The sequence below is a fragment of the Protobothrops mucrosquamatus genome, unplaced genomic scaffold (genome assembly GCF_001527695.2).
Source record: "Protobothrops mucrosquamatus isolate PMUCROS unplaced genomic scaffold, P.Mucros_1.0 scaffold3037, whole genome shotgun sequence".
In the NCBI taxonomy this organism is placed as follows: Eukaryota; Metazoa; Chordata; class Lepidosauria; order Squamata; family Viperidae; genus Protobothrops; species Protobothrops mucrosquamatus.
Window position 1 is genome coordinate 195,398 of NW_015389051.1, and position 12,791 is coordinate 208,188.

Genomic DNA, 12,791 nt, shown 5'->3' on the forward strand with positions numbered 1-12,791 from the left:
TACTATGCCTAATCTGTGCTAGCTAAAAATACTGTACATCTAAAACAAATATAATGTAGTGGAATGGAATCACTAGATTCCAACCCTTGCTAAAACCTACTGTGTGGTCTTAAGGAAACAACTAATACCATTTTTTGAAAGCATTCCAGATGAATTTGGGTTGCTGATGCTGAAGAAATGCACTTGCAAAGGATTTATTGAGACATTAGCAATGTCTGAACAAATTCTTTTGTAACTACATTTTTGGATAAGCCAGAGCATTATTGAGTTGTAGATTTAATTATGGTTTGGAATAATTTTCTTATTTTCCATTGGAGGAATTGATATTTGTGCAGACGCTTTGGGGGTGTAAAGTTAGAACAAGGTCTCCTCAGTGTATTGTAAGTTATATAAAATATAAATGTAGTGCCAGGCTAATTTATTCAATGGATTTGAGCTGTGGTGAGATACAAAGGATTTTGGGATAATACTAGGAGAGTTCTAGCTTGTTTACTGTCTGTGACAAATTGCATTAAAACTGGAACGCCTTTTCACATTAGTCTTTTCCTCTCCCACCCCCCCACCCCCCTAATCCCTGGATCTATTTGTGATTTGAGTCTCAAACACTTGACTGCAGAAAGTCTGCTTAATATTCAGTGTCCAAAGTAACTACAGGTAGTCCTCAACTTACAACCGTTTATCTAGTGACTGTTCAAAACCGAAAACGACATTTTGCACACTTATGGCTGTCACAGCATCCCCATGGTCACATGATCAAAATTGGGACGCTTGGCACCTGGCGTGTATTTTCAACGGTTGCTGTGTCCCAAGATCGTCTGATCACTTTTTTGCGACCTTCCAACTAGGAAAGTCAAGGGAGAAGCCAGATTCACTTAACAACTGTGCCACTACTCGATAAGATAGAAAAATGTGGGGTAGAGAGCATCACCACCAGATGGATCCATAGCTGGCTGACCAGCCGCACTCAGCGTGTGGTCCTCAATGGAACTGCATCTACATGGAGGGAAGTGTGTAGTGGGATGCCCCAGGGCTCTGTTCTAGGCCCAGTGCTCTTCAACATCTTCATCAACGATTTGGACGAGGGGATAGATGGGGAACTCATCAAATTTGCAGATGACACCAAGCTGGCAGGAATAGCCAACACTCCAGAAGACAGGCTTAGGATACAGGAGGATCTGGACAGACCTGAACACTGGGCGCTATCTAACAAAATGAAATTCAATGGTGAAAAAAGTAAGGTTCTACATTTAGGCAAGAAAAACCAAATGTACAGGTATAGTATAGGGGGTACCTTGCTCAATAGTAGTAACTGTGAGAGGGATCTCGGAGTCCTAGTAGACAATCACTTAAATAGACTTGGTTATTCCAGCTCGCAGGACTGGCCTAGGGTAATTTTTAGAGGGGTTTTAATCAATATTTTAAATTGGACAATCTTTAATATTTCTTTTAATTAATTTTAAACCTGTATTGTTATTTATGTATTTTAAATTGATTGTCAGCCGCCCTGAGTCCTACGAGGAGAAGGGCGGGATATAAATCTAAATAATAATAATAATAATAATAATTAGCCAGCAGTTTGCTGCAGCTGCCAAAAAAAGCCAACTCACTGCCGGGCTGCATTAACAGAGGGATAGAATCAAGATCATGTGAAGTATTAATACCACTTTACAATGCCTTGGTAAGGCCACACTTGGAATACTGCATCCAGTTTTGGTCACCGCGATGTAAAAAAGATGTTGAGACTCTATAAAGAGTACAGAGAAGAGCAACAAAGATGATTAGGGGACTGGAGGCTAAAACATATGAGGAACGGTTGCTGGAATTGGGTTTGTCTAGTTTAACGAAGAGAAGGACGAGGGGGGACATGATAGCAGTGTTCCAATATCTCAGGGGCTGCCACAAAGAAGAGGGAGTCAAGCTATTCTCCAAGGTGCCTGAGGGCAGGACAAGAAGCAACGGATGGAAACTAATCAAGGAGAGAAGCAACCTAGAACTAAGGAGAAACTTCCTGACAGTGAGGACAATTAACCAGTGGAACAACCTGCCTCCAGAAGCGGTGAATGCTCCAACACTGGAAGTTTTTAAGAAAAGACTGGACAGCCATTTGTCCGAAATGGTGTAGATTCCTGCCTGAGCAGGGAGTTGGACTCGATGACCTCCAAGGTCCCTTCCAACTTTATTATTATTATTATTATTGTTGTTGTTGTTGTTACTGCGGTGATTTACTTAACATGCGTGGCAAGAAAGGTGGTAAAAATGGGAGAAAATTCACTTAATGACTGTCTTGCTTAGCAAGAAAAATGTTGGACTCGGTTGTGGTCATAAGTGAAGGGCTATCTATATATAATAATTCTAAATGTGGAATTGCATAGATTTCGACCAGGGGTAGGCAACCTTGGCTCTTTTATGACTCATGGATTTCAACTCCCAGAATTCCTGAGCCAGCATGGCTCAGCTTGGAAACCTCTCCCTTTCCCCTCAGCATGGCTGGCTCAGGAATTCTGGGAGTTGAAGTCCATGTGTCATAAAAGAGCCAAGGTTGCCTACCCCTGATTTAGACCAAAAAAACCCCAAACCCTATTGCTTGTGGTCTTCAGAGAGTTGTTCTGTAGTATCAATATACCTGTAAGGAAGAATAGTTTCATGGGTAATTCATGCACCTGACTGCAGTTTGGAGAATTAGGAATCTTCTTTTCTTCCTCCTCTTGTGCTGTCTGATTTTTCAGCCCGCCCTACCCTGCTATCTACAACTGAATGAGTCAGCAATCTCTGGCATTTGCCTGTTAGCATGGCCTAGAGCTTGCCAGTTCAGATAACCACAGATAATTATAGTTAATGCTACAACACAAGTTGTAAAAGGACAGAAGAAGGAACGAGGAAAGAAAACGTGAATCTGGATCTTGTTTGTTTGGAAAAATATTTCTATTGAACCAGGCTGGCTTGCTCATATAGCCTATTCAGGTGTGTTGAATCTTTAACTTCTACCATTCTCCACCTAGCACAGGGGACTGGCTCAGGAATGCTGGCTCAGGAATTCTGGGTGTTGAAGTCCACGAGTCATAAAAGAGCCAAGGTTGCCTACCCCTGACCTAGCAGCTCCAACTTTGGGCCTTACAAAAGTGTCGCTTGAGTGTTTCGATTTCAAAATCTTAACTTGCACGTTTTCATAGCTCCTGGGCTATCAGTTTTGACAAAGTTGCCTTGTGTTTTTTTGTTTTTTGTTTAATTCTCCTGTCGCAGAGGTGTCCCCGCAGTGGTTGATTTTGCCGCCATGCGTGATGCTGTGAAGGACCTGGAAGGTGATCCTGAGAAAATCAATCCTGTCTGTCCTGCTGATTTAGTCATTGACCACTCCATCCAGGTCGACTTTAATAAAAGGTAAGAAATGTACTTTAAGCAACATGCAAAAAAGAAAAAGGAAAAAGAAAAAAGAAAACCCCCAAATAAACTCCAGCTCTTGTTCCCGAACACTGAGTTTCCGTTTATCTGAAGCTGGAAAATAGCACAAGAAGAAAAATAGAAATGGTTAGGAGGCTGAAATAATTCAGGAGGCCTAATTAAAGAAAGCCTTTAAGACTATTTGCTTAAGAATAAAAATCAAGTAAGAGAGGATATGATGGAAGCATGTGCAATTATTCATCTTATGGAGTAAGCACAGGTAGAGATTTCTGTCGTAATGAAAATCTTAAGGCCCCACAAACCAAATTTCAAAGCTTCAGAGTGGATAAAGATCAGTCACCTCACATACAGGTAGTCCTCGACTTACGGTGGCCCAAAATTTCCATTGCTAAGTGAGTTTTGCCCCATTTTATGACCTTTTTTTGCCACAATTGTTAAGCAAATTGCTGCAGTTGTTAAGTAAATCATGCGACAAATGATGAAGCAAATCCGGTTTCCCCGATTATGTTTGTTTGTCGGACGCTATCTGGAAAGATTACAAATGGCGACCACATGATCTCGAGACAGTGCCAAGGGCCATAAATACATGCCAGTTGCTAAGTGCCTGAATTTTGATCACGTGGGAATGCTGCAATGGTCGTAAATATGAAAAACTATCATAAGTCACTGTTTTCAGGGCTCTTGTAGCTTCAGTCACTAAATCAAAGGTCTTCAAACTTGGCCCTTTTATGACTTGTGGACTTCAACTCCCAGAATTCCTCAGCCAGGCACGCTGGCTGAGGAATTGTGGGAGTTGAAGTCCACAGGTCATAAAAGGGCCACGTTTGAAGACCCCTGCACTAAATGAATAATTGTAAGTTGAGGACTCTGTATTCTAACTCCATAGGACATACTAGATGAGGTTAAAATGAGGTGGCATCCGTGTCTCAACCATGATTTTAGCATATTGTGAAAGGAGGATAATAATAATAATAATAATAATAATAATAATAATAATAATAATAATAATAATAATAATAATAATAATAATAATAATAATAATAATAATAATAATAAAATTGGAAGGGATCTTGGAGGTCATCAAGTCCAACCCCCTGCTCAGGCAGGTAACCCTATACCATTTTGGACAAATGGCTGTCCAGTTTCTTCTTAAAAACTTCCAGTGTTGGAGCATTCACTGCTTCTGGAGGCAGGTTGTTCCACTGGTTAATTGTTCTAACTGTCAGGACGTTTCTCCTTAGTTTTAGGTTGCTTCTCTCCTTGATCAGTTTCCATCCGTTGCTTCTTATCCTGCCTTCAGGCGCTTTGGAAAATAGCTTGACTCCCTCTTCTTTATGGCAGCCCCTGAGATATTGGAACACTATCATGTCTCCCCTCGTCCTTCTCTTCATTAAGCTAGACATACCCAATTCCATCAACCTTTCCTTATATGTTTTGACCTCCAGTCCCCTAATCATCTAAGGAAAGGATACAGAGAAGGATACTGGAGGATACTGGCTGGGCACACTGTCCTGAACACAATTGTGTTTCCTTGTTCCAGATTAAGGATTTATTGAGGCAAGATATGTTAACTAGTGGAGTTTGCCCTCATGCAATATGGGTGAAGGTTACAAACCTAAGTCTTAAAAGGGGATTAGATGAATTTGTGAGGGAAAAAATAGGAATGATCACCTCAGAGGTGGGAAACAAACTGAAAATTATTTACTGGAAAGAGAGCATTTGCCCTTGTGTCCTGCTAGTGTGTTTCCCATAGGATTAGCTGAACCTTTTGGTTTGAGTCAGAACAAAATCTGTCTTGGTCCTAGGCCTTTTGGTCTGATTCAGCCAATACTCCAGTATCTCTTTACATAGTGCTTTTTCAAAGCCCTGAATGCATTTTTGCCAGCTGTACTTTCTAATCTTTTTCTGCTTGCTTGTTCTTGTAATAATTAACGTTTTAAAAAACTTTCCCTCACTGTTGTATTCAGGATACCCTCTGCCAAAGTGCCTCCATGGAATTAACCATTCCGTGAGACAATAGGAATTATTATAAAAGCTTTTGTGAGTTCCTCTTTTTTCCTAACTCTCTAGTGCACAACAATTAAAGAGCCCCGGGATCCTGAACTAAATAAATACCAACTCGCTCCCCACTTTCTTTTTCAAGGTACAGAAACTGAATGCTGCACTCTATCCTACTAAAGTTTTCTTACTGTTTTAACTCCTAACCTTTCATTGCAGGCCAGACAGTTTACAGAAGAATCAAGATTTGGAATTTGAGAGAAACAAGGAAAGATTTGAATTCTTAAAGGTAAGATCATACTCTCTCTCTCTCTCTGGGTCTGCAAAGCTAAACATGGAAAAACCTACTGAGGTAGGGGAATCTACAGAATCACAATTCCTAATGTATGAGGAAATAAGACATGGGCGTACTTTTGTCCTGGAAGAATAGCTAAGGAGAGAAGTCAGCGAAGTTTTTCTTTTCCATAAAAGAAGGGAAAGAATTAAACTTAATAAATGCTCTCCAAAATTTAAGCATTTTTAAATTTGAGCTTGGTTATTCATCACTATCATGCATACCAAGCCAGACAGTTAATTTTGTAATTTCTGTCTAGCTTATGCATCTGATTCAGGGGATAGCCAATTAGAATGTGGCTGTTTGACTGTAATATCTTAATTTTACATCACGTCAAATTTTAAGATTAAAAAAATACGGGTCTGGACTGAAACCCTACATTGGTGAAACCACAAAGTCTGAATAGGACTTCAAAAGCTTGGTAGTAGGTCCAAGTGGGCAGAATATTCTATAAATCAAATCTTCATATCCCAATCCTTATCGATTGAATGAAGTTTGCTAACTAGGTTGTGAAATACTTCATTCTTAATTTTTCTGCTTCTTAAGATATTTCCCTCTTTTCCATTTGTGTTTTAGTGGGGCTCTCAAGCCTTCCAGAACATGAGAATTATTCCTCCAGGTTCAGGAATTGTCCACCAGGTGAATTTAGAATATCTAGCAAGAGTTGTCTTTGATCAGAATGGATTCTATTATCCAGACAGTGTGGTGGGTACCGATTCACATACCACCATGATTAACGGCTTGGGTGTGCTTGGCTGGGGTAAGTGCTTTTAAAATTGAGCCGTCTATTCATTGGGAATTTAAGTGGTGTTTAGCAAAATTCAAGAATGAGAAGGTGTTATTCTGAATTTCTTCTTGTTGTTTCCCTCCCCTCCTAATAAATAATAGACTGAGATAAAATTTGTGATTTTTTTCTTTTGAAAAAAATACTGGTTGAGTTATCAGTTGCTGAGTTTCTGTTCAAATAGCTTTGTATGCTTGTTTATTATTTTTATCACACCCTTTTTATGTTTATAAACAACTCAAGGTGATGAGTATACCCAATACTCTTTCCTTCTCCTATTTTCTCCATAACAACAGACCTGTGATGTGGGTTGGGCTGAGAGAGAGAGAGAGAGACTGACCTAGAATCACCCAGTTTGGTTGTCATGCCTAAGGTGTGACTAGAACTCATAATTTCCTGGTTTCTAAGCCTGATGCCTTAAGCTTTAGACCAAAATGGCTCTTTTATCTTCTGAGAAAAAAGAAATCCATAGATACCATGCACATGTCTATAGAGATTCTCAGTCATCCAGGTAATGGCTGCCCCAAAGGTGTTTTTTCAAATGGCAACTGGACTTTGTTTCTCCTTGAAGACATTTCACTTCTCATCCAAGAAGCTTCTTCAGTTCTCTGAAAATTCTCTGAACTGAAGAAGCTTCTTGGATGAGAAGTGAAACTTCAAGGAAAAACAAAACTCCAGTTGCCTTTTCAAAAAGCCCCTTTGGAATATAGACCATGCAGTTGAACTTGGAGTCCTGATCTTGCTGAAGTGCAGCTTCCAACATCTCTAGCCAAAATCCAAAATGTCTGGAAAATAATATATTCCCTATATCCGGTCAATGGTTTTATAAAAAAAAGTCTAACTCAGGCCAGGAGCTTCAGATCACACAACCTCTTCAAATATAGTGGCAGAAGAAGACCCTATGGCAGGAATTTCAATAGGAGAAAAAACAAGCAGCTACTAACCTCAGTACAAAAACAGAGAAGGAACCAGATTCATAGGTGGAGCCCATATCTAGCCATAACTATGTATGGCCTGTGTTTTTTCACACCATAGTTGATGTCTGATTCAAGGAAATCCTGGTATAAGCAGCACCATGTTGACATTTCCCTGGAAAGTTAGGAAAAAAAACCAGTTAGTTATCCTATGACAAATTAATACCACCACTGAAATAGCCCTATTCTCGAATAGTGGAAGGAAACAAATCAGGGATTGTCCTTGTGATTGAAGGATGACAAAAGGCTCACAAGATAGAAGCCATGCCTTTAATTTCTCTAATTTCAAAGTTCTCACCATAAATCACTGAGTCAGATAAAGATTATTTTTGCCCCTTCCGTGGGAAGAGAAGAAGTTTACACCTTGGATAATATCAGTCATTGTCAGTCCCCAGAAGAAATGTTCCCACAAGCCAGGGATATACTTGGGAGAATTCTAATGTTTATATACCTTGCTTGCATTCTTACTCCACTTAATTTTGAGATCAAAATCTTCCTGATTCTAGATTACATTGATTAATTAAAGGCAGGATTGCATGTTGATGGTGATAAAGTTGAGATTCTTAATATATGTTGAGAGAGCCTTGATATACATCTGCACTGGTCTGTGAAGAGAGAAGAAAGATTGATAAAGCAAGGTAAAGTTAAGATTGGCGTGTGTTAAAAGAAAGCAAAATTACGCAGTGAGATCTTAAAATGAAATACTGTTGTTGATTTCTTACATCTCAGAATGTCTAGCCTCTCTGGAAATAGTTTAAAATAGGGATTCAAAAAATAATCACATATATTCATTAGAGCCCCTCTCCTAAATATTAAATCCCTAAAAGATCCTTTTAAATCCCGTGAAAAAAACCCACCAAATTTAAGCCTAATAATCACTTTTAAAATAAGCTGAAAATAGTAATACACTTAATCTTTCTAGAGAATGCTTTGACTCAGCATCTAGCAGGAAACCACAGGTTTCTCTTCCAATTCCAGTTGTGGTTTGTTTTGTTTTACACACACACACACGCTTGCTTGATCAGCTAACATAAAAATGCATACTGTGCAAAGTAATAAACTTTTAAAGACTTGTTTGATTTAATGAATACAACTACAGGCCGTTCCTCACTGCTTAGTTGAAGTGTTCCCTGCTCATTCTGGAGTTGGCTCAGACTATAATGGCATGAAATTTGCTGCCCCAGTTGCTCAGCCTTGTCTCTTATTATTCTTTTGAAGACACTACAGGTACCTTATATCAATTCAAGATCAAAGGTGACAATCTTAGCAGATTTCACACACTTTCAGACTACCCTCAAATATGATTAAACTGAAGGATGACTTAAGAATGGGTCACTTACCATCGCAAAACGATGTGTTGGGGTCACAGGAAAAAAAACATGCAGCCAAGATGCGTGCCACGGTTAGATACAAGTGGGGAAAGCCGTATGTATTTAGAAATGTGGTGGTGCATCCCTTTAAAATTGATAAGACAGTGTACTAAGCATAGTCTTGTTTTCCTCTGAGAATAATAGCCAAGGGAAAACTAGGTCCACTGCTGAATAAAATGTGCTTCCTGACGTCATGATGTTTCGAGATTCTCTTTTCTTCTAATTCATTGGCAGATGTTTGCATGTGAGAGTGTTGGGGGGATTATGAATATAGGAAGAAGACGTAGGATCTAACAAGGGAAGGAGGCATTAAATGCAAAGATAATATTATTTTATGACAATTGTGTGTTTGCAGTTCTTTCATTCCCTGTTCTTAAGCTCATCGATTCCTTTACATTTAAATGACTTATTCCATTGTTTTTAGATTAATTGTGTTTAAAATGCCTGCAGAAAGGGGGAAACCTTGCATGCAAGGTGATTTGCGTAATGCAAGATAACAGGTTCACAAGTTAAAGAGTTTATATGTTTGATCCTTACAGCAGAGCTTTTATAGCAAAACCATACCATATGTTTAGCACGTACATGTTTCTTAAGGGGTGCAACACTTAGCTTAATTTCATCTGCAGATTGGTAAATCCTACTTTGAAATTGATTGTCTTGCAGCTTCTCAGTCCAGTGTGAGTTCTTTGGGGAAACTGGTCAGGGGACATGCTAGTGCAGGTGTCCCCAACCCCCGGTCAGTGGACCAGTACCGGGCCGCAGCATGCCAGCAACTGGTCCACACAAATAAGCAAATATCCATTGGATGCAGGCAGCACACAAAACCACCCTAACCCTCCAATCCGCGGAAAAACCTCTCTCCACAAAACCGGTCTCTGGTGCCCAAAAGACTGGAGGCCTCTGTTTTGTTGGGTCTTCCTCTTAGCATCTGCTTGGGCATTGTGAGAACAAAAACCTAACCTAGATAGGCCATTGTTTTGATCTAACAATACATTTTTGATGTTTTTTACCCTACCAGATTATTTGCATTTCTGAAAGTATATGGAAAAGCTTCATTTTAGATGAATAGCTACTGTTTTCATCTCCCTGTCAATAAAATTATTGATCCACTGTTGCTTTCTTTGGATGTTGCTGCAAGATAAATTAGCAATTATATTTAATACCCCACTCCCTCCCTCTTTCTCATTGATCAGGTGTGGGTGGTATTGAAGCTGAAGCAGTGATGCTGGGCCAACCAATCAGTATGGTACTTCCTGAAGTGATTGGCTACAAACTGAGTGGTAGTCCTCAGCCATTGGTCACATCCACAGACATAGTGCTCACGGTTACCAAGGTAATCACCTGCTTCACTGACCACAGCTGATCTTGATACAAGGCTATTGCTTAATTAATCTCAGAAATCTGCATGCTAATAGATACAAGATGTAGAGTTTAAGTCCTCTGCATCAAGTGGCATCAGTAAGTGTTTGAACCTTATTTCTGAGAGTGTTTATTCCAATTTAATGTAATCTACAAAATCACTTAGTGGTCACTATTCTAAGCACTAATGTGTGTCAGTATTGAATTAATAGAATAGTTCAATAGTTTCATCTTTTAGAGATAAGGGTCTCTCTTAATGCAGAGATACAGAGGACCACAAAGTATGTTAGTGCATCATTAGACATGTGCAGGATTTTTAATCGTGATATACTTAATTTGATGACAACATTATACTTGTTTCCTAATTCAAAAGTGCAAGAAAATTTATTATCAGTTATCAACAAACTTTAAAGGGGTTCCAAGAGGCATAAAAATAGAACTCAGCCAACATTAAGTTGATTGAGGCAGCCAACGCAAACTGGAGATAGTGAGATTTCAGTGTATGGGGGATACTGGTTGGTAACTTACATTCAGAGGGATTTTTACTCAAAACTTCCAACAGAAAGTTTTGTCTCGTATTTTAAAACTGTAATGCAATTGTATTTATCCACAAGAATTGTTGGAATCAATGGAACCTATTGTTAAATTTGTATCTAGTGTTGCAAGATAGGGTTAGATTTCGCAGCAAATTTTGCTTAAATGGAACCTCATATTCTCATTTATTTTTTAAAAAATCAAAGCTTGGTTATGACTGGATTCAGTCTTATTATAGCTATGAAAATGGAACTGAATGCAGATTTAAATGTGTTGCAGCATTTACGGCAAGTAGGCGTTGTGGGCAAATTTGTCGAGTTCTTTGGACCTGGTGTTGCTCAGTTATCCATTGCTGACCGCGCTACCATTTCCAATATGTGCCCAGAATATGGAGCAACTGCAGCCTTTTTCCCAGTGGATGAAGTTAGCATCAAATACTTAGTTCAAACTGGTGAGTGGAGAAAAGACAACATGTAAAAACCAGGGTTTCTGAAACAGAGAGTATTCATTTCAGATGGAGATAGGTTGCCTGCTTTAATACCAGCCCATTTAAAGCAACCCAGTGTCCGTGGAAAGAAATGTAAGCACCAATCTTGGCATGTATCAAGCTTCTCTGATTCTTTGAAATCTTAGTTCTAATGCGGTTTTAAAAAATTGAATGGAAAGCTGGCATGATGCAAAACCGAACAGCGGCCAGGATGCCATGTTTCCTTAAGCAATGCAGGGAATCCCCATAACAGTCATATAGATATCCTTCGGGATTAAAAAAAAAATACACAGAGAAGCTGGCACTATGGAAAATATCCTGCGGAACCAGAGATAGTGCAGCAAGATAAGATTCTGTAATTAGAGATAGCCACTATAGCAGGGGTCTTCAAACTCGGCCCTTTTATGATTTGTGGACTTCAACTCCCAGAATTCCTCAGCCAGGTACACTGGCTGAGGAATTCTGGGAGTTGAAGTCCACAAGTCATAAAAGGGCCAGGTTTGAAGACCCTTGCACTATAGCAATTATTATAAAAAGGAAATCTCATGGAAGACTTCAAATTCCCACAGCAGACCCCAACGTACCAAATGGACCAATTAACCCCAAAAGGCAAAAGGATTCTGGGTTAAAAAGTGGCTCTTTCAGATAGAAGAGAAAGAAAATATTGGTGCATTTCTATCCTCCCATTCCTTTTCGCTTGAGTGGGAGAAAGGAGTTCAGATTGTATGTATAGATTCCACTCGTGGTTATGTCCCATATAATTTAACCTGTTTTCTCAGCAAACTGGGCAGTATTCATAGTTTCTCATAATTCATATAACATGGGAAAAAGTGGTTTGTAGCAATACATAAACGAAAGTTTTTTCTCTTCTCTCCTCAACTCCATAGACAGAAGGGGCCCATAGATAGTTCTGAGGTTCTATTTGCTATTTTTTTTTAATAGTAAACTAGGATTTCTTGCATCTGAATTTGAACAATATTTATTGTTTTATGTGCCTATACCGAAAATTAAATATTGGAGATTTGTGAACTACGCTTTGGTCAGTATGTGATCTGATAAGTTGGCTTACATTGGTTAGACAATTAAAAATCACAGTTTTAGCAAAATATAAAATACTGGTCCAACCTCATGTGCTGATTGTTCAAGTTCCTATATTTATTTAGTAAGTCAGATGCAGCGAATCTTCCAATCTGATCTTCTAATTTCACAAACAATACACATGTCATCCCGAAAATTAAAGTTAGTAAAGAACAAACTTGCTTATTAATTCAAGAAATTGACCCGTTAGCTCAACTAATAGTTTCAGGCAGGGCTTTTTTTCTCATAGAACGCCCAGAACGGAGTTCCGGCACCTTTTTTGGATGGAACCTTGTAGGGTAGGCAAGGTGGGTTGTCTGACGTGTGTGAGTTCCGGCACCTTTTTTTTTTTTAGAAAAAAAGCACTGGTTTCAGGGATATTACATGCACATTTATATATAGACTGTATGCATTTCATATACTATTGAACATATAAATAGTAAACCCTCCACCATGTTTCACATGCAGTATGTTT

At 39.0% G+C, this 12,791-nt stretch overlaps 1 protein-coding gene across 1 annotated transcript in view; it reads left to right on the forward strand.

The window, feature by feature from the left end:
- Nucleotides 1-12,791, forward strand: part of ACO1 (aconitase 1) — a 39,656-nt gene that overhangs the window by 3,647 nt on the left and 23,218 nt on the right. Inside the window, exons 3-7 of the mRNA XM_015826287.1 lie at nt 3,241-3,378; nt 5,617-5,686; nt 6,308-6,491; nt 10,053-10,192; nt 11,032-11,203. Coding sequence (XP_015681773.1) covers nt 3,241-3,378; nt 5,617-5,686; nt 6,308-6,491; nt 10,053-10,192; nt 11,032-11,203 — 704 coding nt within the window. The remainder of the gene's footprint in view (nt 1-3,240; nt 3,379-5,616; nt 5,687-6,307; nt 6,492-10,052; nt 10,193-11,031; nt 11,204-12,791) is intronic.